General features: G+C 39.2%; 1 protein-coding gene across 5 annotated transcripts; it reads right to left on the bottom strand.

The window, feature by feature from the left end:
* Positions 1-536: 536 nt before the first annotated feature.
* Positions 537-27,870, bottom strand: agtpbp1 (ATP/GTP binding carboxypeptidase 1). 5 transcript variants are annotated; one of them, XM_029510825.1, is made up of 26 exons: positions 27,765-27,870; positions 26,539-26,597; positions 25,125-25,255; positions 22,052-22,119; positions 20,884-20,947; positions 20,549-20,695; positions 20,180-20,311; positions 18,971-19,064; positions 18,508-18,545; positions 18,162-18,370; positions 17,869-18,046; positions 16,693-16,793; positions 15,691-15,807; positions 14,701-15,461; positions 14,297-14,380; positions 14,085-14,174; positions 12,425-12,573; positions 12,182-12,269; positions 11,668-11,812; positions 11,097-11,247; positions 10,548-10,728; positions 10,186-10,315; positions 9,381-9,512; positions 8,580-8,756; positions 7,004-7,155; positions 537-4,183 (listed from the first exon to the last, which is right to left on the bottom strand). In XM_029510825.1, the coding sequence occupies exons 2-26, from the start codon at positions 26,568-26,570 to the stop codon at positions 4,003-4,005; spliced, it is 3,732 nt and encodes a 1,243-aa protein (XP_029366685.1). In that variant the 5' UTR covers positions 26,571-26,597; positions 27,765-27,870; the 3' UTR covers positions 537-4,002. The 5 variants fall into 5 exon arrangements, 4 of the variants coding, with proteins under 4 accessions (XP_029366685.1, XP_029366686.1, XP_029366687.1 ...); XM_029510826.1 differs by having other exon boundaries at positions 537-4,180; XM_029510827.1 differs by having other exon boundaries at positions 25,125-25,246.
* Between the last annotated feature and the right edge of the window lie 95 nt (positions 27,871-27,965).

The following is a 27,965-nucleotide window of genomic DNA, read 5'->3' as shown; positions in this document are numbered from 1 at the left end:
ACAGTTAATTTGTTTTACTTGGACTACTGAAGCCTCATATTAGCTTTGGCTGAACTGAAAATATATTTTGCATAGAACTGGGGACACAGCCTTCATCAGAGGCTGTGCCCCCATTACTTTCACTAAAATTGTTTTAGGAAGGGATCCAGTGAGTATGGGCAGGGTAGGAAAAAAATACAGCACGACTAGTAAAAGTTTAAAAGTTAAACAGTTAAATCCAGTTATTGGTAACAGCCATCTTACCTTTATTTCTTGTTCAGCGAAGAGACAGAGACAGAAGAGGAAGGTGTTGAAAACATGAGAGATTGGCGTAAACATCCACTTTTATGCAGTTATCTATTGCATTTGTTAAAAATAGTGAATGGTGGAAATCATAGTTGCCTCCAGGTTCCGAGGATCACTCTCTTCTGCCCACAACTCAGAAAAAAAAATCTGTTATTGTTTTACACAATTGGGAGAGAGATTTTCCCAAGAAGCAATTTCATCTTTCTGTAAGACAAATTTTCAGTTTGATGTTAAGAGAAACATGCTGGGGAGACATTTAACCACATTCACGTTTTATTTCCTTCACTCTGAGCTTCAAATTTTCTGTGTTACAATCAACTGAAAATGAGCTGTTATTTCCACCTGTTCGATGCTAAATAAAAAAAAGTAGCCCAGCACTGTCGACATAAAGTGCTACAAACAAACACAGATTCTCATATAGTTCCAATATTATTTCACAACAAATACCTTTTACACACAGACACACTCATCCAGAGAAATGAAATCCCTGTGTTTTTAAGATGTTTATGAGTAAAATTTGAAAAGGAAGTAGAGATGAGAGAAAGAAAGAGGAATAAAAGGGGTTTATAGAGAATAACAGAGGGAGAAAATGATTGGAGTGAGTGACAGTGAGAGCGGATAATCAAATTGAAAGAAAAAACACACAGCAAGAGCATTAGCAGAGCGGAATAATGGAATAACTTTAAACTCACACACACACACACTCTTGTACTCGTACTTGAAATGTCTCATACAATACAGGTTGCATCCCAGAAACAAGAATTAATAAATTACAAAGTAAAAACAACAGAAAGCAGCCATGCGCTAGCTGTACAAATGAAACAGAAACTCATCTCCTTAAATTGTCAACAAACTACTTAACACTCTCAATACAAATTCACCATTTGCTTTTATACATGGGTCTCACCTAAGCAAATTCACAAAATGTATACACAGAGCGGTGAAAAGGATACAAATAAAAGTCGATTCCAGTAAAATATTTTAAAACATCACAGCAACATTACCAACAGCTTTAGGCTGGGCTCTGAGAACATAAAAACAAACAAACAAAAGATTAATGAGGTGACTGATGTTGAAAAGTAATGTTCTATTTCAGGTCGTTTCAGTCTGTTTTGTGTGAATTGTGTTCATCCAAAGTGCAAAAGGATGTTCTGCTCTTAGCAGCTCATGCGTCTTGTTCACCACGGCTTTGTCTAACATTATAATACCGTTTATTATTACAAACACTGACAACACATACAGTGCATGTTGTATATTCCATCTTAATACTTTACAGCTGTGCATGACGAGGACACTCAGACCAAAGCCTGTTAGTTTGTAGTTTGTGTTTATACTTTGCGTTTTGTATTGTACAAGGTGAGTTTTCATAAAGATGTGAGCATTCTACATCTAAGTGACATAAATAGTTTCACTTGTGGATATAGCAAGGCAACCAGCATGTGGGTTAACAGACCATGCACACTGTGACCCAAAAAGGAAAGGTTACAGAGCGGTGAGTGAGTTCATAACTGAAGTCTATTCACATCTGAACCAGTTCCACCAGCAGCTGAGTTAAGATACAGAGCTGTTGGGTTATTCCTGCATGCCAGTGACACAATAATAGCTACTAGGAGAGACGGGAGGAGGGAAGGAAGGAAAAGTAAGACGCTAGACAGCAGGATGAGTCTGTAAAAACAGAAGAAAGGAAAAGCTAAGGCAGGTTGGTTGGAACTCTCAGCTGGTCGAGTGTCAGATCCAGTTTCCTGCAATCATCAACAGTGTCATAGGTAATACACTACCTACTGAAGCCACCGGCTTTATTAAACAACCACAGCTTTATCAGGTAGCTTCAGTGTATCGGCTGTGATCAATGAGCAAGTGGACAAGGGTTCAAGTTAAGGAACAGCAGTGTCTGCTGTTTGCTTCTCTGGCTAGCTATATGTGAACTTCAGAGGCTACACGGTGTCTTGAGGTCAGGGGTTACACTTCATGAAGGTTATAGTGTGACAGAAAAAGGTGAAAACATTCATTGAAACCTTGCTGAAGGCTTACATAAGCCTATCTAAGGGGAAAAGCAGAAGTATTTTGCACCTTCAGGTGTAAAGCTGTTGCCTCTAGTGGGCAAACAAAAATCAATCCATATAAGAGCACCAGATTGGTGCATATATACAGTCGTGCTCACCATTACTGGCACCCATGAAGTTTAAGTACATAATGTGGAATATCTCCTGAAGAAACTTAATCAAGTGAAACAACATTTTTCTATAGAGTGCTTGTGCTATGTCACTGGTATTGGCACCCTTTGCTTTAATATCAGTATGGAAACCCAATTTGACTCACCTGTGATAAACTGCCTGTGCCCATGTGACATGAATTCGCCAATGAATGATGATTTTTGTGTTTTAAAAAAGCCACCTGTTATTCCCGTTGTCACAATGGTGAAGACAAAGGAGCTATCTGAGGACACCAGAAATGCTACTAATTGCAAACAAGACCTCCAAAGGGTATAAGGCCATCTCCAAAGACCTTGGTATCCCTGTTTCAGCTGTGCTTAATGTTATTCAGAGGTTTACCAAGCAAGAACCCCCTTGGATGTGGAGGGAAGAGAAAAATTGATGACAGAAGTCTTTGAGGATTGGTGCGAATGGTGGGGGGAAAAAAAACAAACAAACAAACAAAAAAAAAAAAAACGTCAAACATCTAAAGACCCGAAGGCCAACCTGAAACAGTCTGGGGTAATTGTTTCAACAAGTACCATACGCTGCATACTAAATGAAGCAGGGATTTATGGGCAGAGGCCAAGGAAGACACCATTGCTGAAGAAAGACAAAAAAAAAGAATGACTGATCTTTGCAAAAGAGAACCTGGACAAACCACAATCCTTCTGGGAAAATCTTTTATGGACAGATGAAACAAAAATAGATATTTTTGGCAATGGACACCAACAGTATGTTTACAGATGGCGCAATGAAGCCTTTAAGGAAAAGAACACCCCACCAACAGTCAAGCATGGTGGAGGATCCATAATGCTGTGGGGCTACTGGTACTGGAGACCTTGACCATATCATGAAATCAGAAAATTAATCAAGAGATTTTAGAGCGAAATGTCTTACCCAGTGTAAGAAAACTTGGTTTGAGGCGAAGATCATGGATTCTCCAGCCAGACAAAGACCCAAAACACATCCAAAAGCACACAGGAATGGTTGAAAAGGGAAATAATTGACTAAACAAATTGCAAAGGAAGAGTGGGGGGAAAATACCACCTGAGAAGTGCAAGAAGCTTATAGATGAATACAAGAAATGTTTGGAGGCTGTCATCGCTGCCAAAGGATGTGCAACCAAATATTTATGAGGGGTGCCAATATTGCTGCACAAGCTATTTTTCTGGGTGTTTTTTTTTTTTTTTCTTTGAAATTATATCTAAATTGAATGAAAAAAATTGTCATTGTTAAATTACTTTGGACCTCCAATTAAAAGATCCTGATGTTATAAGGTACAGTTAAGGTACATTTCCATTTATTTTGGAAGATATTATGCAGGTTATGCAAAAAATGAAGGGGTGCCAATAATGGTGAGCAGGACTGTACAATCAGGCGCAACTCTAAGCTCTAATTCACCAGTTAAAGTGGCTTCTGGATATTTAACAAGTGATGTATTTTTGGATTTGAGATCAGCTAACAATTCAAGCATTGGCTGGCTATGAGCTCAAACTGCCAGGTACAGAGAAAACTTCAAGTGTTAGTCCCTGTGATTTGTTTCAGAGTCAGACAGCTGATCGAGGTGATCGGGATTCTTGTGGACTTCGCTGATGTGCTCATTTTCAGGCTCAGCGTCTTCATCGTTGCTCTCGGCACTGTAGTCTATTGCTTCCAGAAAGGACGGCTCGTCCTCCTCCATCACATACGTAGTGGGGCAGCTGCTGGATGACAAAATGAAAATTGCATGTCCCTGTGAGACTAACACAAGGAAAAGTCCACATCAGCTCAGGTTTTCAAACTTCAAGAAACCAGCACAATGCCTATGAATATTTTAAAGTGGGAATATTTCTGGATATATTATTTTGACATTCAGTATAATAAATTATATACTATTTGCATAGAAATATACACCTTTATCTAAATAAACAGTAACATAATACCATTTTCTTTGCCAATTTCTCTTAGTACTGAGTGATCATTTCAGATTACTAAGGGAACTGTTTAGTTTACAAAATATTAGAAATGAAAGAGCCCAATTTTTTGTTTGCTTTGATTTCATTTTTGAAGAGCTGAAAGTATAAAATGTAAATTTTTGATAGATGACTAAGAATTTATGAATAATGAGATCTGTCGCAGTTATTTTCTAATCATTGACTATAACAGATATTGAATCAGCAACCTTCAGCAAACAAAAAAATAAATAAATAAATAAACAAACATGTATAGAAAAAAAAAACATAATAAAAGAGACTGCTAACAAACAACTTGTGTACTCTGACTGAAGCTGCGTAGCTGCTTTTTTTCCTATGGGTCTTAATGGTTAAATGGTTGCTGGTTCTTTGAGGTTTTAGTGGCTTTAGTGGGTTTTTAATGGTGTTAATGGTCTGAAATGTGATCCCAGGGAGACAGTCGATCACGGGACTCAGACAATGATCTCCCACCAAGTTTCCCAGTGTGTAAGTGCAAGAGAAAGAAATTGTGCATTAGTATATGTACTGTAAATGTGTACGTGTGCGATCATGTTTGTGTGTCCGCAATGATGTTGACGATCACCATTCCGTCCAAATAAATAATGAGGTTGTGACTCAACCATTACAGGCCATTATAGCAATACCAAACCCAATCTCTCCTGTCTTTGGGTTACAACATCTGAATCTAGCGACTGCAGTCAACTTAATATGCAGAGCCACTTGTAAACATTTAAACCTCTCCATTTCCAAAACCTTATAGATAAGCCTCTCTTTCTGACCACCTTCCAAACATGCACAAAACACACCCATGCCCATATCCACCCTTTTACGCAGTCCAAGTCAGCCAGTTATTTGCCGATGCCTCCCAGTGGCCTTGGTATCATTGCTGTGATGACCTATTAAATGGTAAGTGGTACCATACCAAGCCCCACGCATAAACCCATAAATCCATGATGAGCAACCAATCCCAAAGGACACTCACAGAAACACACACACACACTTTTGGAGTCCCTTAATGATCAGACACATAAATGATAAATGAAAATATCAATATGAGAGTAAGAGCAGGTTAGTAAGAGAGAGACTGGAAAACACAAAGACAAAGAGACATGAGCATTAAGTGGTTTTGAATATAAAGCCATTCTTCCAAATGAACTGCTTTTACAAATCTTTGGAGGAAAGAATGCTGATGTTTTAAAATAAAGTGAAATAAGCTTGATGGTCACAGCTTGGGTTTGGTCAAGTTTAATAATTTATATGTGGTAGTGAACTGAAGTAGAATCTAATCTGTGTGGACCTCATACTTTTGAACACAGAATTCAAAAAGAAGTAATTAAATATTGTATAAAGTTGTGTGATGATTTTTCGGATGAAGAGGAGTAGCACTGGATTATTGTTTGATTCCATTTCTTAAATCTTTGAATTCAGAGGACTCAAAAGACTTAAACCTACCCTCTTGCATTCAAAGTTGGATTTCAATACACATAAATCTATTTGAAGATTCATTTGCTTAATGAATAATTTATCAACTATCTAAATCAATGCATTGCTTAATAGTAGCCCATTAATTCAGAAAAGAATGGGAAAGTCTGTGGCAATTTCCCGCAGCACAGTATGACATCTTCAGTTATCCTACATCCACAGTCATTCAGTTCAGAGTTAAATAAACAGATGCAGATCCTCAGACTGGAACAAGAGGATGTTGGCTGTTAGGAAATATTATATAGACCAATGTTTCCAGCACTTAACTTGATTAACTTAGTAAGTAAAAAAAAAAAACAAAACAACAACAAAAAAAAAAAACTTCTGACAAATGTCATTCTATCATCAAGGAAAATGTCAAACAAAGATACTATGGGAACACAATGGGACCAGAGATGTTAACAGTTTTCTACTTCTTAAGTGAGATGAGTAGTTCATACAGGACATGTGTTTGACTCAAACATTACTATCCTGTGTCACTTTCTGCTCACTTCACCCCCACACCACCAACCCCCCGCAAAAAAAGGCAGATCTTGGGGCTGTTTTATAATCTCTTTTAGAGAAATAATGGCACTACTGACAATTTTCATACCACTTCCCCTCTTGCCCTAGAGTTTTCATTGTATCCATCACATATAAGTGTTCTCAAAATCTCAAAAATGTTCATAGCAGTTTTTCATAAATCCCGGCCTTCATTTGTTTCTCGCTTTGTGCTTCAGAGGAAAGCTAAAGTGCCACACAGCTGAGCATCAATGCCAAGGGGGGATGGGTCTGGCAGCAAGGAAGGTATTTTGTACCAATAAAACAGAAAACAAATCATTGCCCATCGTACTGTTTAACAGGTAGAAATTTGGCAACAGAACCAAAATCTAAGATATCTTGGGAAGGGTGCCTTATAATACTGATATTGCAGTTACAATGCTGAGAGATAAAATTTTCTCACATCAAGTTTTATCCTTTGTATGAAATCACACACATCTCTGAATGGTTTGTTTGTGAGCTATGTGTTTACCCATTAAAGTGCCTCCCTCTGCATGCATGAACTGCATATTATGGTATGTCTGTGACAGCATGCTCCACATTCCTAACCTGACCACTTTAGACTGTGTCCCAATGATGTCACTCTCCAGATCCAGCAGGTGTTGGTGGTTTCTGAGCCCTGTCAGCCTCTTCAGCCTCAACAAGGCCACACAGAACTGAGCTCCCATCTCCTCCAGCTCTCTGGTGCCTATCTGAAGGCCCTGAAGAGAATATGTACACACACATCAAAGATCCAGAAGAAACAAAAGAAAAACATAAACATCACAGATGTACTTCTAAGATACAGCTAAATAAAAGAAAATTAATTTCATAGGTCTAATGGAAGTTTAATATGATTGTTGTTTCTTTTTTGTCACTGCTCTTGAACCTTTCCATCTTCAAATGCCTGTCTTTTCAATGCTGGAAAGCACTTACTGAGCAAATCTTTCATGCAGAAATGTGATAATGTATTTCAAGCAAGTGGCACACATTGAAAAGCATATGCACTCTCACCTGCAACCTTAAGAAAGTCTGGTCACACACAACAAGATGTGTGCAAGGACATACTCACATACACACAGAGCTAACCCACTACTCAACCAAAAAAACTTTAATGTTTCCTTTTCCCCGGAGCAAAGCTAGCAACATCTAAACTTGGCTTAGCTTTAAAGACATGCAGCCACAGTTCAGTAACATTAGTTCCTGCACATCTGGATAAATACTTTCACAAAAACCAGGGGTGCAAATTGGAGCCAAATTGGCATCCCAAGACAGACACAGCATCCCTGCTGTGGGACAAGTTAGATGTTGATGTTAGTAGAGTTCAATCGGAAGGAAAGCAACTGGAATGAAAAACAGAGGGAGAAAAAGAAAACAGGGAGGTAAAGGGGTCAAAAGAGAAGACTAAAAAGACTGAGAGGAAGAACAGGACAAGAACAGACTGCAGCGCCACCTGCTGGACTCTGGAGATTTACAGCAGCACCACGCTCTCACTCACAGGGGGATGGAAGCAAAAGATGTAGACCATAAAAACAACCCTTTATTTTTCTAATATTTTGATACATTGCAGCCTCATGTATCAATAAAAAGCACATTCACACGTTTCCTCACATCAGTATACACTCCCAATGTCTCATAATGGAGAGGGAGAACATCATTTTTGATTTCTGTAATATCACTGACAGAACTATTCAGGCCATTTGGTATGACATTTGAAATTTAGATCAGGTATTTCCACTTTCTTTTCATCATTACACCTTGACAGGAAGTCCAAAGACAAAACTGTGTTGAGATACAGAAATTGGAACAGTAACAGAAAATTATGCAGCATCGAAAGCTTCCCAAAAGCAAAATGGCTTTTCTAAATTTAAAATTGAAGAAGTTTGGAAGAAGTACGACTCTGTGGCTTGGCCAAACTGAACTATTGCAAGGCCTAGGTAAGAGAGGTGACCATGAATTTTAGATGCTGGGTGTAAGATCAAATTTAGGGGGCCTACAACGTTTGCAATGTAAAAGTAAAAAATATTTATTAACAAAACAAGTCGATTTATATTATTTAATAAACTGGAAATGTATACTTATTGTATCAAGTATTCCCGGGCCTTTTTTTGTCCAGACCCTTTAAAAAAAAAAAATAAATGCTTACCTTATATTTGCCCTGGTCACAACCACAGAGCGTGCTCTCCATAGTGTAGCTGCGTTGTACACCTATCTCTCTCCATACAACAACACGAGCAGTTGACTCTTTGGAGCGCTCCACTACAAAACTGCAGCTGGCCATGCTGAAGGCCGGGGCGATCTGAGAGAGGATTTTAGGAAGTGCCTGGAAAACACATGAAAATGTATGAGTGCGTGTGTTTGTGCATCAGTGGCCAGTAATGAAGTAGAGTTTATAGAAGGGAAAAATAACCATGCCCAACAAACAGCTACTTGTGGATAGAGCAGTTGCTTGGGAGGAAAGAAGCAGGATTGACTGCAACCCAAAATGTTTGCTTTGGTCTTGTAGCCTGGGGCTGCATGTTCACTAGGAAACTCTATATTGAATGAGCCACTGTATTAGCATTTGGCTTGGTGAAAAATACATTTCTAGCATTGCTAAATGTAAAGAGGAACAACTAAAATCCAAGGTTAACTCCGAAAATTACTAGAAAGAAAACTAATTTGAGCATATTTGTTATGTCAGAGCTGGCACTGAAACAGTGCATAAAATAGGTTTAGTTAGGGTTAGGGTTATGCATAGATACAAGAATTTCAAGTCAGGGGGAAAGCTCAACAGGAGGTATAACATATCAACATATTATGATGTTTCTGAATGGAAATATTAATAACTAAATAACTGTTAGTTTGTAAGGAGAAAGGTCTGAGTTCCTCAAATCCTCAAAGAAGAATAAATTGCAATTCAACGCACAGATCAGCCTGTGCAAATGTAAATATAAGCTTTTCTCACCCTGTATCCAAGGTCCTCCTGTAGGTCACTGGATGTAGCACTGATATTTGACTGCCAGACTGTCTCTTTCACACTGCAGCCATACATAAACACATTCTTCTTTCTGGAATGGCCATGGTAATCACAAAACACCTGTAAACATTCATCCAAGCGAAGACACACGTACACACATGTGAAACCATATGCACACACAGAAACATACGCACACATACAAAGGAAGCAAACAGAGACAAGAGTTGTGTTTAGGACATCATACTTCTTTTTTCTTTCTTTTTTTTTGCACCAATGTGGTACGAACCAAAACTGGCCTTCTTTCTGTTTTCAAGATAATTTTGTTTAGATTCTCAAATGACCAATACAATAAGCCCATAAAACAAAGCAGGAGACAAGTAAGGACTGGAGGGACAGTTATAAAACCTCAAATTGATTTGTATACTTCCATGTTGTTAAAATGACTGTGTGGCATCTTCTCAGATTAAACCGAGGACCATTTGAAGAGGAAGCACACCACCCTCATCTCTGTGTATTTCTTGAAGTCATCACCCTATGCAATATAAACAAATCTCCCATATGAAGACTATCCCATTACCACAAACCTGCTGACACACAGGGTAGCACAGAGGCCAGGAGATGCAGTTGTTTATGGTAGCGGATGTGATGATTTACCAAAAAGAAATTTTGTGGACATGCAGTGGAACAGGAGAAATGGCACCACTACTAACAAGTTAGAAAATATTCCATATGTTCAAATGCTGAAAGCCGATGCTGCACAAGTAATTTAAGCCCATTTAATTAGAGGTCATACCAGTGGTGCCCTTTGTATGTGTGCAAGGTACTGCAGCAGGCTCTTAGTGTGGTAGATGGTAGGATGGAGTTCAGGATTGGGGTTCTGCCACTGGCGATTCAAATCCTCTCCGCTCAGAGAACAACGATGACTACAGCAGAAAGGAAACGGCAGAAGAGGAGAAGGGATACAGACCAAAGGAGAACAGTGCAACAGCTAGAAAATCCTTCAGGACAAGAATTTGTGTGTGTTAATATCTATAAAGCTGTGACTGCCGTGCAGGCCCAGGCTCAGCAGATGTATCCATTTTCAGTGTATACAGTATACATAGAAGCTGTGAATGTGTGAGAATCTATTTCCATTGCGAGAATAATTTCACTCACTTTCCGTTTACAACTCCATCAGGGTTTAGCATGGGGACTATTTTAAAGATGTAGGCCTCTCTCAAGCTGGCTGCCAGTGGGCTAGTGCCCATCAGGAACTCCAGCGTGCCCTTCATTACCCAGCTGGCATTGGTCTCTCCAGGGTGCACTCTGGCCGACAGGAAGATCAATGGACGATTCCCTGAGGGGGAGAGCGCAGTGCAAACAAACAGAACAGGAAGAGAAAGAGAAAAAGATTCTTTAATTTAAAGTTTTTCATGGCTGCAAAAACAAAATCAATGAACCTAAGTGGACTGCAAACGGAAGAAAATTGATGTGAAGCAGCTCATACAGTCTATCAATCAACTGTAGACCTGTCCACATTTCATTTTACATTTGAAAATAGACTGTTCCCTTGATGACTAGTCAAACTGATTCCAGGCAGCTGCACAGTGATTTGTGAAGCTATATCTGCTTTCAAGTCTCCCCAGAATATATGAAAACTCCACTGACATTGATCTACAATTAAAAAAACAAAATGCACATACACAGATCTGCCCAGGTACTTACTAAACTGACAGATGTGATCGTTGGAGTTGGACTCCGGCATGGCAGTGATGGTCAGAAGTGGGCAGCTGTTCCCCCCCAGGGTTTCACACAGGACATCCTGCCTCAGGTAGATCTGAGGGGTCCTCAAAGCCTCCAGTTTGGACAGGTGCATCTGAGGATTGAATGACAGAAAAACATACTGGGTATAATCTAATACAATCACCAACTTCTATTTAACCCTAATCCCTCTTGGACTTCTAAAAATACATTTGCATTTTTCCATGGGTTGTTTTTCAGGGCACTTCATGTCAAGTGATTCAGACTGAGCTTCTCTATCACTGTTTATTTCAGCAGTTGTTTGTAGTCACTCCAGAAGACAGAATGCAATTATGATGATATAACTATTTCCAGAGACCAGAAAATTACTAAGCCTACTGTATGAATACAGAGAGTGTTATGAGAAGTGACATTTTCAGGAAGAAAACCAATCAAAACTACAACAGGGTCAAGAGAAGGGGTCAAATTGCCAATGTCAGAAATACGGAGCCTCCTAATGAGCTCTAAACTGCAAACAGTTGCTGTGCAATACTACCTTAAGAGTAGAGTATGTATAAGGGTAATGATAGGCAAAGTAGCAGACATCATCCTTATGGCTGAAGCTTGTGCTGAAGGTCAGTGTATAATAGGACTTTCCTTTCTGACCACCAGCTGCGATGGCACTCCTTGCAAAATGATTCCTGTGGAAAAGGAGGAACACTTCATAAGTAAGTATTGCATAAAATCTTGAAAATTTTGGTCAAAGATGTTTCTAATAGTCTGCACGTATAATGTAAACAAATAGAAAACACAGCTTATGACACAGGCATCATTAAGGCATATTTTATGATGCCTAGGTATTTGTGTGTGTGGAGAAAAGATACGTCATCCTTTACATTTAAAGGAACATTTTTTTTTATTTTGCAGTACAGTAGTACCGTAATACTATCTTCTGTCTCCATTCTCATCCATTAAAATTGTGGTCTTGTAATGTAACCGTGCCACTGTAGCTAGTGTACATTTTTTTTGCGATAACTTTTGCAGGTACACTGCACTTTGTGTGTACAAACTTGTAGTAACAGATGTCTGTTCCTGTTCGCACCCAGCGAGGCCTGCCACTGATCGCCTCCTGCACAGAATACATCAGCACCTGCATGCCTAAACACACAAAAATACACACAAAGAAAAAAATGTCACAACAGTGACACGCTAGTATAAGTCTAATTTCATGTAATATTTACAAAAACATAAAGTGCATGGGAAACTGTTGGGGCTTTCACTCTATTTTTAACCAGTGTTGCTGTGCATCTCACCATAGTTGAACTGGCTGTTTGACTTCTCACAGTTGATGATGTTTAAGCGGTAAGTTGTTCCAACACGCATGCCGCTCACCTCAAAGTAGAACCACTGGTGGTAGTGATTACTGTTGATGTCTGAATTCAGCACAAGGTCATACTCATACCTGAAGAAATACCACAACATAAACTGCAAATGCAGACATAAACATCATCAACCCAACAATACTGACATGCCATTTACATATAGGACCAGAAATATTTGGACAGTGACACAGTTTTGTAATTTGACCTGTTTACCAAAACATTCAAGATACAGTTATATAATCAATATGAACTTAAGTGCATTGTCAATCTGTTAGAAAAACATTTTTTTTTATTATTATTATAATCAAAAATGTATGTGTCTATATATATGAAATTATTGCCAATAAAGTAGCCGGCTGGACTTAATGAAGTAATAAGCTATATGGCTGACGGCCGTTGTTTGGGGAGAACCCACTTTGGCTGAAAAAAGAAAAAAGATCCATCAGAGAGATAGCAGAAATGTGGCCAAATTAGCAGTTTGGTACATTCTGAGAAAAAGAAGAGTGCACTTGAAAGAAGAGTGAGCTTGGAAATTCAATGGAAGACAACAGTGGTGGTTGATTGCAGGATCGTTTCCATGGTGAAGAAAAATCCCTTCCACCCAAGGGAAGAAAAGTCTCCAGGAAGTAGGTGTATCAGTGTCTAAGTCTTCATGACAGCAAATACAGAGGGTTCACCACAAGGTGCAAACTATTAGCCAGTCAGCCTCAAAATTAGACAGGCCAGATTAGACTTTGACATTAAACATCTGAAGAAGCCAGCCCAGTTCTGGAACAGCATTCTTTGGGCAGATGAAACTAAGATCAACCTGTACCAGAATGATGGAAAGAAGAAAGTATGGAGAAGGCTTGGAACAGCTCATGATCCAAAGCACACCACATCTTCTGTAAAACATGGCAGAGGCAGTGTGATGGCATGGGCATGCATGGCTTTAATGGCACTGGGTCACTATTGTTTATTGATGATGTGACAGAAGACAGAAGCAGTTGGATGTATTCTGAGGCGTATAGGGATATAATTTCTGCTCAGATTCAGCCAAATGCACCAAACGTGATTGGACAGCGCTTCACAGTACAGATGGACAATGACCCAAAGCATACTGTGAAAGCAACCCGGGAGTTTTTTTTAAGACAAAGAAGTGGAATATTCTACAATGGCCTAGTCAATCACCAGAACTCAACCCGATTGAACACACATTTCACTTGCTTAAGACAAAACTTAAGGCAGAAAGACCCACAAACAAGCAACAACTGAAGACAGCTGCAGTAATGGCCTGGCAAAGGATTCTCAACAAAGTATTAAAAATGAATATGTATGGTAATATTCATTTGTCCCATTACTTTTGAGCCCCTAAAACGAGGACACTTTGTATAAAAATGGTTGCAATTCCTAAATGTTTCATCGGATATTTTTGTTCAACCCCTTGAATTAAACCTGAAGGTCTGCACTTGAAAATTGTTTGTTTGCAGTTGTTTCATTTCAAATCCAATGTGGTGGCACTTTCCAAATATGTGTGGGCCTAACTGTATTTTGTACTTAATCAAAGTAGGCATACTTTTCCCCTGAAGCTGACTGTGTAGTAAACACTTACTTTCTAACTTGAACTGCCTTCCTGAGGTTTCCAGACTCAAATTGAGAGTTGAACTTCAGTGATTCACCATCATCTTCAATCACAGGACAGCTGAAATGAGAAATCAATGCAACAAGTCAGCTTTATGAATGTCACAGTTTCAACATTATCAGCAAAACCACTAATTATAGCTGTTATACTCAGACTCAGCAGACTCAGTCACAGGAACTCACCTTGGAATGTCCAGGTCGTAAACAACTTTATCCAGGATATCATTAGGATGAATCAACCTTTCAATGTCTTGGAATATCTTAGACCTGCAGAGTTTGACCCAAAAACAAACTCATTCTTAATAAGGGATGATATTTTTATCCATTGTGTTGAGTATAGATGCATAAAGCACTAAGAAATGTCTAACACCAATCCTGTAGTAAACTGTATTGTACAATCTGAAAAGCCAATTAGGAATGCAATGCAGAAATTTCAAAATTTCAAATATCTGGAGCTAGTTAGGATTTAAAATCGCTGCAAGTCAATGATCTTACAGAATATTCTCAATACAAAACCTGGTGGGTGGTACCTTTAATTTCATGCTAAAATATTTTTTATAACCAAAAATTTCTTAAAAATGTCTTACCTCTGTACACCATAAAGTCTTTCTAGAAGGGGTTCCCTAAATGTTGGGGCTACATGGCCAAAGTAATCTGGATAAGCCACTTCTGCATACTGAGGTACAGAGTGCGTTCCCTTCACCATCTCCACATAAAGGTCAGGGTCATGGAGTGAAAGTAGCAGTGCTGTGTCTGGCACCTCCAGAACTGCTCCTTCCCCTCCTTCATCCTCAGGACCCTCTGAACCACAATCTGAACCCCAGTTACTGCCTCCACCTCCCACACGGCGTGAGGCGATACCTCCCAAAAGCAAGGGAGACTGGATGTGTCGCGTGGCATTAACTGGAGATCCTTCTTCTTTCACTCCCTTTGCTCCTTCTTCTGAATTCAGAGCTCCTGCTTCTTCTAGAGAGACAGACTCCAGCACATGTGCAAGTTCCTGCTCTATACTCTGTCCTTGAGATGAAGGCCTTGTAAGAGAGGACAAAGTCGCATATCCATCTGGGGAAGGAATGTTGGCCACCTCTGTTTTGTCTTGGTCTTTGGTGAGGTGGATGGCATCCAGTTCGAGAGTTGTTAGAGCATGGGCAGAGGGAGACGGCTGAGCTTGTTGTTCTTTGGTAGGGTTGCCATCCTCCTGAGAACTCAGTATGGGGACGTGCTTTGGGGACAGGGCTTGAGCTGTGGGCACTATGATTGGTCGAGTGGGTCGGCTTGGGGCTGATGATGAGGAGAGGGATGATGATGATGTGGCAGAAGCAGTCTTTGAGCATTCAAAGTTATATCCCTGCAAGAACAAGATACAGTTGGTTTTTTGTTTTGTTTTTTTTTTTTCCCCTGAATGACAGTGTTGCAGATATGCTGAATGTTAATGTTGTGCCAATATGCTAGGAAAAATTCCCAATAAAAAAGGAAACTGGCACATAATATTAACAGACCAACAGACTTTACTAATCTTGAATAAATCCATGTTTTGATGTATGTTTTAGTAAATTTTCTTTAATATATACACTCACCTGAAAGTCTTCAGAAAGCTCCACAAAGAACCTCTCATAGACTCTTAACTCCTCATACGGACGGCCAGGGCTCTTTTTGGGATGCAGCTTGTTTAGGTCAGTCTCTATATCATCATTCTAGTTGACAGGACACAAGAAGAGCTAAATCTAAATGTACAGTGCAGATGTATTTATTCAACCCTCTATAAGGGCAGAACATTGATTACTAATTCAAATCAGTAATCATAAATACATGTCAGACATTGCTGACATATTTGACAACAGCCCTTTTCTCATGAATTTATACAAATAAATTCTCCGGCCATGATTGGGAGTTGCCCTTTCACACATGCATCACACAACGGGAGATTATCTGTGTCAGATTTACTCTCACCTGCTGGAGACACTGTTTGTTTTAGGGGAGGTGTGACACCTGGGTAGTGCATGCAGGAGGTAGAATGGCAGCATCAACAACATGCCCCCTCTTGCTGTGAATTTTCCAGGCATTAATCTGATCTGACATTACACTGACTTTATACTGGGGAGATGGCAGGGTTGAGTTCACTTAATGGCCAGCCTAACTGATTCAGACAGACATTTACGTCCTTACATATACTCCTGCATGTAATTTTGAGTTAATTTAAAAGTTGCAGTTGCATATTTGACAATGTATTGATATCAGGTCTAAAAACAATTTTGACAAATTTGCAAGACATTCTGTTCTCAAATGACATAATCTGAGGGGACTGAATATCATTTTGTGAGTCACGTGAACATGATAATAACCAGTTTATAAAAATGCAGCGGTCCTAATTGAATTATCTCTTTATGATCAAAAGTCATGTTAACAACTTTAGCTAGTTTGAGAGGTTTAATTAGAGTAATAAAGTAGTGCAATGCACTCAAGGATACACTCTGTGCTGTCCCTTCAGTGCCACTGTAAGGGGAAGAGACATTTTGGGCACTAAGTGTAACAGATGATACTGTCCTGTGAAATATGTTGTGTGTTTGATTTGTGATTACCGCAGTGCAACGATCTTTCTCATCTTCTTCATTCTCAGTATCGTTCTCTGTGTCGCCCTCTGTCTCCTCGTTATCATCACTTTCATCTACGACATCATCCACTGGGTACAACACACACACACACAGCAACACAAGTTGTTTGGTGCCTTCCTGAAAATTGATTCATCTGATATATTCCCTTTTCCCCATCAAAGTCTGCTAATATATAACATCTGCAGACTCAGATAACTTTGGTTTACTGTTTTCACAGAAAAAATGAAAATGTTAACAAACTGATGTGTGCAGGCATGATCAAGAGATGAGTGAAAGAATTTAACGAAATAAGGAATACTGAGCATATTTCTTCCAAAACATTGTGCTACTGGTCTCACTGACAAGTCTATCACCCATTTTACAACGTTCTTCATTGGTAAGTCTCTGCATATGAGTCATGTTATGAATATATGAGCTTTGTACTAAGGTTTAGAGAACTATTGGCTATACACTACTGGTGTATATTTGATAGTGTTTGATTTTTCACTCTGCAAAACAGAAAGAGAAATAAGTAACTAAAATGTGTAGACACCAACATAACCAAGCAAATTCAACACTAAGATAAAGAAGAAGCTTCTAATAAAATATTTTTTCACTTTAGACTAGACTGGCAGAGGTGGAAAGGGACAGGATCATTTGGAGGAACAAATTAGTAGAATACTGTGCAAGCATATGGCATCTACTATTGAGAAAAGAAGCACTAAATAATAATCACTAGGCATCTTAATTAAATCTTTGTCACATGTCATGTTAGTTTAGTGAAATTAGAGTATGACACGAGGTGAATGAGAAAGCAGCAGTGAGTGAGACTATGAAATTGGAGGATGGAGTCAGAGTCATGTTTTACATGTCTTACCCTTCTTTAAGGGCTTGTTGCTGAGTTGATGCCTTGTTCTTCCTGTAAGGCACATTGTGTGCAGTAGTGTCATGAATGTTGCCATTAACCATTTAGTCGGCCCAGGGATACAAGCATTGTGTGTGTGTCTTTATGATATAAAGAATTCAATCTGGGAGTGATGGCTGCATTAAGTGTCTGTGTGGCATAATAGTCAATGGTAGACATGTGCAGATACCGCAATAAGCTGGGACACAGGTTGTGAAGTAGTTATGTGTGTCTCTCTGTGTGACTGTATGTGCTCTCACCTCCAGGAGGCTGACTGTATAACTGTGCCACAGGTCCTACAGCAGGTATGTGTGGTAGCTGGTAGTGGAAGGCTGATTTGATGGTGGGCAGAGGAAGACGGTTCTTGGGAAAACACTTCCTCATGATGAGACTTGAAGTGTTGACAAGAGGATCCAGGGTCCGCACTGGGAGACACTCCTAGAAATGAAAGCCACATAGAAAGTAGAGACTAGCTGAGACCCAGTGTGTGCACAGTTCTTAGTATGTTTGCATGCTTAAATTGCTATCCATTCGTACTCATACTTTCACTCACAGTGGATGAGTTGTAGAGGATCCTCATGCCATCAGCCTCTATGAATGCCTTCCTTCCAAGTTTGAGGTTGGTGATGTTTCTGAGGCAGACTAGCAACCCTTTGCGAATCAGCATATGCCGATGTCGGTTGTCATTGCGATGCCAATCCAGGTAGAGCGCAAGCAAGACAGGTACATGTTTGCCATCCACTGCACGGCGAGCATTAGTTTCTGTGGGGGGAGGTGAAGGAAGCTGTTGAAAATCTTGAAACCCATGCTAAGTACAAAGTACAAATTATGGTTTTTGCTTTAGAACAGTGATGGACAAATAAAGTCCATTAAGAAGTCAACGCCCATAAATTACTCACTGGATTTGAGCAGGGCTCCAAGTGCGTCCAGGGCTACCCTGTTGGTTTAGAAATAAGGGTCGGGTTGGGTTACGTGGTCTAAACAAATATCAGCTATGTCATAGCAGATGTTAGAAAAGCATGTCTGAAAGCCTGAAATACTTCCATTATCACTTTATAATTTTACTTACTGCTAATATTTACCAATGCACATTTAGTGGTACCAGGCATTATTCCCTTTACATGTCGACCTGAGCCTGGTTCTGCCTCTTAAAGGAAGATTCTCCTTGCTACTCTTGCCAAGTGCTCGCCCATGGAGGGATATGTTGGGTCTCTTACTTCTAATTCAGAAAGAGTTTGGTCTAGACTTGCTTTGTATGTAAAGTGCCTTGATGTAACTCTGTTATGATTTGGTGCTATATAAATTAATTGGATTTAATTTGATTTGAAAGAAGTAAGGGTGATGGCACAGATTAACACTCACTTGAGTAGGCTGGTGTTTTTCTTGCTGTACGGTGCAGTAATCTTGAACATGAGCTCCACCACTCCATTCTTGCCCAAAGAAATAGCATTCACAGCTATACATCAACAAACATGCATGGCAAGATATCAGAAGTGAGTCGACAGAGACAGTTCCAGTATCAGGATATTTACAAAATTTTTTATCAGTTTCAGTGTTTCCTCTACATTCATTTAGGAGTGGCGGGCCACTAATGTTACGTAACACACCGGTGGCTTCAGTTTATTGGGCCCAGTGCCAACTTAGTGAGGCTAACGTGGGTAAACTAATTGATAGCATTAAGCTAATATGTACACGCCATGATGTATTAACCGCTGACTGCATTTTCAGATGAGCTTCTTCAAATATTTCTCTAACAAGAGAAAGACAACGGATGAAGATGAAGCTAGTCAGGTATCATTAGCCTTTTACTGACTCATAAATGATGGTTAGGTAAAACATTGTGCTTTAATGTTCACACAATCAGATGTGATGTGAGCACAAATGATCTAACGTGACTCAATTTTTTAATGCAATCACATTAGATAATTATCATTTAATAATATATCATCAGACACAAACTGCGAACAATTTTAAAATGATTAGGGTGTAGGAAAATGAGAGAAACAATCTCATTATTGTTTCTATTTGCAGGTGAAGACTGACTTGAGAAACAGGCTGCAGGGGGATCACCTTGCGGCATGTTTGCTGCTAAGCATTGACGGGCCACCGCTGCGAGAATTTCCCTAGAACAGAGCCTCAGAGCTATTCTATAAAAAGCCAAGAAAAATTCAGTGTTCTGAGTCTGGGTGCTAACTTTGCCACTGAGTCTACAGTCCGATCTAGCTGTTAAAGAGATTATTATTTATTATTTTTATTCATTTAATTTTATTGTTTTATTTATTTTAATTTTTTTTTCCATTCAGCCTTTATCTGACATTGTATATGACTAAGATGTATAAGTTATAAGGGAAAAAGCAAATTTCAACTGGCCAGCCAATAAATAGGTTGTAAAGGTTAAATATGCAGTCATTTGTTTACGCCACCACAGCTTCCCAGCATCCCTGGAAAACCTGCCCCCGCTGCTGAAAAAAATCCTAGAGGAAACACTGAGTTTTGTTCTTATTTCAAGGTAGTCAACAAGGACAAGGACTAGTCTGACATTTTGAGAAATGCAAGTTTAAAGTCACTCACAATTAGTGGAGTAAACCCTGAGAACCTGCAGGCAGGGCAGAAGCAATTTCGTATTCTGTAGATTCTGTTTCATCAAGTTAACTGTGACGTTCAGAGCTCCACTCAAACGCGCCTTCACACCAAACTTTCTGTCTAAACACAGAGGCTGCAATGTCAGTATGCAACACATAACTGTTTCTCTCTCCCATCTTTTTCAGCATCAAGGAGTGATAACAATGTTTTTAAGACTTCAAGGCTCAATGTATGTAATTATGTATTAAGGGTACCTTTGACAGGACAATAAGACCTGACCTGATATCAGTGAAATGACATTTTGGGCATATTACAATGTCAAATGAGGAGAAACTTAAGATGTAGCATTATGCATACCTTTAGGGCCAACTTTAGCTAGCAGTGAATGAAGTTGCAGCATGAGTTCCTCGCTGGGAGGCAACTCTTTACTTGCAGTGATCAATATCTGGAATAATATTCCTGTTCCTCCTTTGGACACAAATACTCCCACCCTGCGACCTCTGCCTAAGACATATAAAAACAAACAAACAATAAAAAATTAATTTTCTTACCAGGTAAAGTACTCATCTATTTTCTGAGTGGCTTTTTATGCCTTTAGAATATGTTTTCTATGTCTCACCGTCATGTAACCCCAAATAAATGTAAAAGAAATGGCATGAATGTTTTTAATAGCTCATCAAAACTCAGCTCACCCACAGTCAGCAGCTCACTGAGAATATACAGGATGTTCAGGGTGGTCTGGACATCCTGGGTGCTCTGTCAAGCCACAAACAGTACAGATGTTAACTTTGTATCTACTTTATACCAAATTTCAGAATAAATTCTTCTTTGCCTCAAATGCAGTCCAATTTAATGTGACTGATTCAAGGTTTGCAGCCTAATCCCAAATCAAATACACTGATGAGTGAGTAGATACATCTCTGGGACAGTATTGAGCAGCATGGGGGCTCCAAAGGGACTGTTCTGACTGCATTCCTGTTCACGCTGTATACAGCACACTTCATTTACAACTCTTAGGCCTTGCCACATACAGAAATACTCAGATGATAAAAAACTACCTCCTACCTAATCTCAAAGCTAAAGGAAATGATAGTGGATCTGAAAGCCCAAACCCACTCTTCAGCTAGTGAACATTCATGGAGTGGACATCAAGGTGGTGGCAACGCTCACTTATCTGGGATTACAGCTGGTAAACCAAGTTGGACTGGTCCTTTAACATAGAGTCACTCTACAGAAAGGGGCAGAGCCTCCTTTTTCAGATGTTCTACCAGTCCATGGTGACAGGTATACCATTCTATGTTGCAGTCTGCAGTCTGAAGCCAGCTTAGACTCACTGGGGGCTGTGGTTGAGCGATGCACCCAGAGGAAGGGAGAAACTATCTTAAAGTAATCTGACGATCCACTTAATGACATCCAAGTGGATCAGAGAAACCACAACAGTGGACAGTCCATCTACGATGCAGGACGGAAAGATATAGAAAATTTTTCATCCCCACTGACCCAACAGACTTCACATTTCCTTAATTATTAAAAGATAAGGTACTAAACTGCAGAATTTCCCTCAGGGAATCAATAAAGTATATCTGACACTGATACACCAATAAATCTCTGTCCTTTGCAGAGAAAATAGGGCCTAATATTCAGGCCAATTGTAACTATCAATTTGATCAATAAGATATCGCAAGCAGTGAACACAAACACTGATAATTTAAATGATAATGCTATGAAACAAAAACCAATATTTTCACAAGTGACTTGAAATTCCTAAAAACATTGGCTATTCATGCCATGTTAGACAGTGAAAATATATTTAGTAAGCTTAGTTTTTTACCATAATGTTGTTGTGATGGGTGAACTCACCTCAAGTGAAGAGAGGATGACCTCCATGCCACTAGAGCCTTTAGACATCACCTCTTTCCCACTCTTTTCTGTAAAACAAACCAAATCAAATCATCAGGAAGATGATTAAAAAAAAATGCTGCATTTGTGCAGTGCAGCTAAGGAGTTTCTCACACAAGCAAAGAAAGGGACTGTTATTCAAAGGAAAGCATTGTGTAGGTGGGCTGTGAGAGGCAAGTTGCAATGTCACAGAGTTACTCTACAGAAAGGGGCAGACCATTTGAAGTCCACTGTCCTGGGTTACATGTAGTTACAAAGATTCTGCTGCATTTCTCAAAAAACAAATACTGTATATTTAAAGCACATTGCCAATGTATGTCTGTTAAATATTAGCCTCTGCACAAATGAGTGGTTTACTCTTCCTATTAGAAAATAATAATAATAATAATAATAATAATAATATCCTTTTTTGGAATGTAATTTTGGAACTGACTTCTCTTGCGTCTTTGAAACGGACAGTGAGTTGAACTGTTCTGTCCTCAGGTCAATGCAAACTCTCCATCCATTAACACAGTAAATGGAGGAAGAGAAAACTGATACATCTTCCTTCCTTCTAAAAATGTATTAAATGAACCTTGGCAAAGATTGAAGTTGATCATAGATAAATATGATTCCTACAAACTCACTTCTAACACTTGCAAACCTATGCTTATATCTGGGCATGTGAAGACACATTCCAAAGCCCTGGAGAGTGCTGACCTCTGAAACATTTCTGTCATGCCAGACTTTTTAAAGCTCTTCAAAACAAAATAGCATTTCAACACCAATCCTCGAAAACAAAACTGCAAGGCGTTACCCATAGAGAAAATAAATAACAAATTTACTATGACTAAGCTAACATTGAGCTGCTGAATGACCAGTAAATGTTACCCTTGAATAAAACTCCTTTCTAGTGATTTCATTTATTAGTCAGCCAGAACTTACAGTTTTAAGTACTATACATTAAGTGTTGAAGTCAGTTTGGTTGTTCTAATCTCACTCCTCATCTTTGCCTGACTCAACTGAAGTAATATACTTCAAATATTAATAATTAATATTATTAATCACACAAAAGACCATTGAGACCATGGCACAGTCAATAATGATGTTTTACCTTGGGGATTTAAGGAGCATAAGATTAAATGTTGTTTTTGTCAAACTATGAAAATATTTGAGTTATTAATTACTTTTAATATTCACCAATCTTTACCATACCTGTTGGGTCTGGTGATACCATAGAGTCACCATAACTCCTCATATAGCAGTAATCCATTCCCTAAAAGGCTCGGACCAAAGAGTTCATCAAAACCTTGGGCAAAATGACGACCTGTTTTTCCAGTAACTTTGACGATCACTGAATCTGCAATCCTTAACATTTACAGTACATGTGTACACTTAATAATTTGATCCTCAAGAGTATAGTATATATATATATATATATAGATATATATAGAGTAGTATCTGTGTCCTCCTGAAGCTAGAAGTAAACTTAAGAGAACAATCCTGCTGTTCTCGTACTACTAACCCAAAACACAAAACTTATAAGCAGAACACTAAGAGCTCTGAAATCTGCAGCTCCCCCTGAACGTTACAAAAAAAAACTCTTCCACTGACTTCTCCTATAGAGAACTGACAACTGCAGAGGATACGTCTCCTCATGCGTCCTCTCCTCTTTCTCTTGAACCCCACACCTCTTTCTTACTCAGCAGTGAGGTGGGGGAGCTGCCTAATTCTCAAATGACAACAGACAACAGACACTGAATTTCTGGCTGCAAATGAGAGGAAGAGAGATCTGTCTCTTCTGCATTCATTCTCCACTAAACCAAACCAAAACTCTTCTGCTCAGTGAAGTAATTCAACAAAAGCTATATAAATACGCTATATAAATTTATGGCTAAACAATAACAAATCCTGACTTTCCATTCTTCAGCTCATTCTTGTTCTTTCGCATGGTATCACTTGACTTCACACTATGCTCCTAAAATTTTGAACCTGAGACAGAGTACAGCAAAGTCCTGTGGGGTGTATAGTTACAACGGGCAGGGTCACAAACTCCCGCTTCCCCCTAACTACTATCTCACTCGTACACATTTCAAGTTGAGGCTGCTTGGTGTGACAGATCGCCTGGCTATAGATGAAAGTGGAGCAGCTGATATCATGAGTGACATGGTCTCAGACAGAAGCCTTTCCACTACACCCATCCAAGTCATGATTAAGTGAAAGTTTACTCTGAAGGAAGAAGTTATAAATATGGTGGAGGAGAGACAAATCAGAAAAGTATCAGGTAAGTCCAAAGCAGGTTCAAAATCATCATCATCTACTCAGTAAAATTCTTCAAAGGGCAAATTAACACAGGTCATTGACTGAAAACTACTATCTATGGGGCAAAAACAAAAATACTAAGTTTGTGGCTTAACATTCACATGTTTCATTTGAAGAAAAAATCTAATTGTTCTTGATTAATTGAAGGTAGGTAAAAACCTTTTCACCATCAATTATTTTGTCTCTTTTGATTGGTTATTCAATTGTTTGCTTAATCATTTTGTCTATAAAAGTGGTGTCTTCACAATGTAAAACAGCCCTCATGTTTCAGTCTGTTCTACAGAACAATGCAACGCCTTGCTCCTCTACTATGAAATCTTCTTATCTGCACCTCCTTGCAAAACAGTAATCAGTAAGACTACATCAGAAGACACTGTATCAGTCTATGAACATGTTGACATTCTATTCACGCGGAAGCTGGAGTGACCAAGTTTTAAAAGAATGGGTCAACTCAAACTAAGCATCTGAATATTTGCATCAGACATTACAAAGCAAAATTACACATCAAAGTCACTACTTATGCGTTTTATTGTATCTATATGGCTTATGCTATTTAATATTGTCCCAAAAAAATTTACATGAAACTGATGTGCAGCATGAAGAATATTAGCTATCTATTGCAATTTTTTTTTTTTTTTTTTTACTTTTGTCTCTATCAATGCATCCATCTTTCCAGCAATGAACTTCACTAAAGGAAAATACCAAGGGATGAAGCTAGTATGCATTTTCTCACCCTGTGTCTGTATGAGATGAAGTATCTTTGCAGTGACCTGTCGTGCTGTTTCGACGTCCTTCACCATGGCCTCTCCATTCATCCTCTCTAGTTGGCCCAGGAGCATCAGTACCCTGGAGTTACTGGGAACACTGGACATGAGCATGTACACAAACACAAGCACACACAAAATTACACTACTGTATGTAACACCTGTACAGGCAATTAGTAAACATATAAGTAAAGAAGATTCAAAACCTAGCCAGTATATGGCTGGACTGCATACAGTAAGTTTCAATTAATTCAAACAGAATTGCATGTTGAAGCCAATCTGAAGAGATCATTATTAGAATGAAACAACATTTAGAAGCACAATGAGTGGGTGCTATAATATATAAACTATGTGTCAAACAATTAGGACAAAAATTCAAAGTCACAATAACTTTGCCACTTTGTGTCAACAAATTGCCTCAAGCCCTAACCCAGAGTCCCAAATGGGACTGTGATTTATGTACTGCACGGTGGACTGAAAGCATAAACCGATGGTCCTATATATTCTTTAATAGACCCACCATGAGTCAAAATAAGTCTAACCAACAAAATTGACAATGTTTGCAACATAACCAGTGCTAAAACTATTACAAATTGGCAAGGCATGTTAGAAAAAGTTTCTTAAAACCTCAATTCAATTCATTTTAATAAAATTGGCTGTTGGGACATCCTCCTATTCCTTCACTATTCCCGGAATAATAATCCATCCTCTATTCAAGATCTTAGCTCAGCGGTGCTCAGATGGAAACACAAGGTTATAGGTCAGCTGCTGGTACAGCAACAGTGAACATGGGAGCCAGAGAATCAAAACTCTGTGATTGTACCCAGTAGAGCTGAGTTTCTCATATGTCCTTATAAAGACAGATACAGGGAGGCAGAGGGAAAGTATGTGTGCTGGAAAAAGAAAAAGAAAAAAGTCGCAAAATTGAAAGACTTATGAAACAAGTGATGAAAGAAAGAAGAAAGGAAAACATAGAGGGAGACATGCAGCCTAAATAAATACACTGCATTAGTGAGTACAAATACTGAAACTTCACAACAATAAATAGACCAACGCATTTCTCCACATATACTGACTCTGCATTCATTAAATAAACTGTGTTGTTATTTTGTAATGGTAATGGCATATACATACTTATGGTTGTATCTACTAAGGCCATCTTATTGTCTGCACACACTGCTCTGTTGCACACACATACTCCTGCTATCTCTATCATGCGTGTGTGTAAACGTACAGATTCATCTCAGAGAGGGTAAAGGTAAGCAGAGAGACAGAAAGTGGGAGCAGATGGTGACGACAGAGCAGCTTTCACAGAGAAACACAGAATTACAGCATATTTATGTGTGTATTTTAATCTGTTTGCTGAGGAACAGTGAAACTTACCCTTTCTCTGTTGCCATTTTCGGCTTGTTCATTTTTACCAAATCAATATTTCATGTCGTCTGCAAAAGAAAAAAGACCTTCATGACAAAAAAGTGGCAAACATACGGGCACTTTTAAACTATGTATAGCAAGTAAACTTTTTGCTAAATGTGCAAATGCAAGCTGCAGCTGCAAACAGATGGTTCATGTTGACTTCGGGACAGAACAACTATTACATACAGAGTATCTCCTGACTGATATTACAGAAAACAAAGGGGCTACCCAAAATCCAGACAGATCTCACATTGCAAAAGACCTTTGGACAAGTTTATCTACACACAATGTTTCAAAACACACTTCAATTACTGAGCTGCATCATATGAAACATCAATGGTTATGAACCATTTTTAAAATAACACCAAACACTGATTAAACAAAAAAGTGTCATGACAGATCATAGCAGCAATATATTGGATTGTTATTTCCATAGGTCTCCAAGAGTTTTACATTTGTTCATACAAAGAAGACAGAGGTACTTGTGGTTTGAGATAAGATGAGTCATTAATGATGATGCTGATGATGATGTAAAATGTATTTAAAGCTCCAAATCAGTATTGCCAGATCATATTCTGTAATTCTTTAGAAGAAGCTTAAGAAAAAGCAAAGACACAAACAAAAGAAAACCCTAAATGCAGAAACAGATTCGTGCAACAGAGAGACGCTTGTGTTTCTGGTATAATGGAAATTGTATGGAAAAGCTAACCTAAATTCTTAGGCAGACCCTTTTCCTGGCATACAGGTACAGTCAGTTAGAGGCAGCAGCTAAGGTGTTGCTCTGGGTCAGACCTTGAACCAGAGACATTTAGAGCAGGCCGGCTCACACAGGACAGATGGCAGCCGGGCCACAGTCCCCTCCCACGGCTGCCAGCCTCCACAAACCACCGTTCAAAATAATATATAAATAAATCAATAAAACTTGATAAGCCGCAGTCATAACACAGTGAATGGGAATGCCATGTAATCGCTGTAAGCTACTGTTAGATAAAGCAGCAGGTGCAGCCGAGGCCGGTGATCGCTGCACCTGCCGGACCAGTCGCTCGCCATCGGCCGCCTGTCTGCGGCAGCTCGCTAGCTAAAAGACCGACATGCTAACAGAGATGCTAAATAAAGAGCACACGAGATGAATAAATGGCACACAAGCGATGCAGGGCGAGTGTAGTCTCCACGGCAGTTTGCATTTTACCAACCTGCATCGAAGAAGAACTGCTGCCCCATTCAGGGTGGACCAAATCCAGCGCTACTAAGTGTGAGCGCCGCCTGAAACGCCCTGTTGATGTTGTGACGGGACCAGACCAGCCCGACGGTCACAGGGCTGCGTCAGGACAGCGCGACACATCCGCCCCGTGTGGTTTTCTGGGTGTAGCTAAGACCGGCATTTACTGCTCCAG

Source organism: Echeneis naucrates, chromosome 9 (assembly GCF_900963305.1).
Source record: "Echeneis naucrates chromosome 9, fEcheNa1.1, whole genome shotgun sequence".
Taxonomy (NCBI): Eukaryota; Metazoa; Chordata; class Actinopteri; order Carangiformes; family Echeneidae; genus Echeneis; species Echeneis naucrates.
Note: the sequence above shows the minus strand (reverse complement) of the source record. Positions and strands in the feature narration are given on the sequence as shown.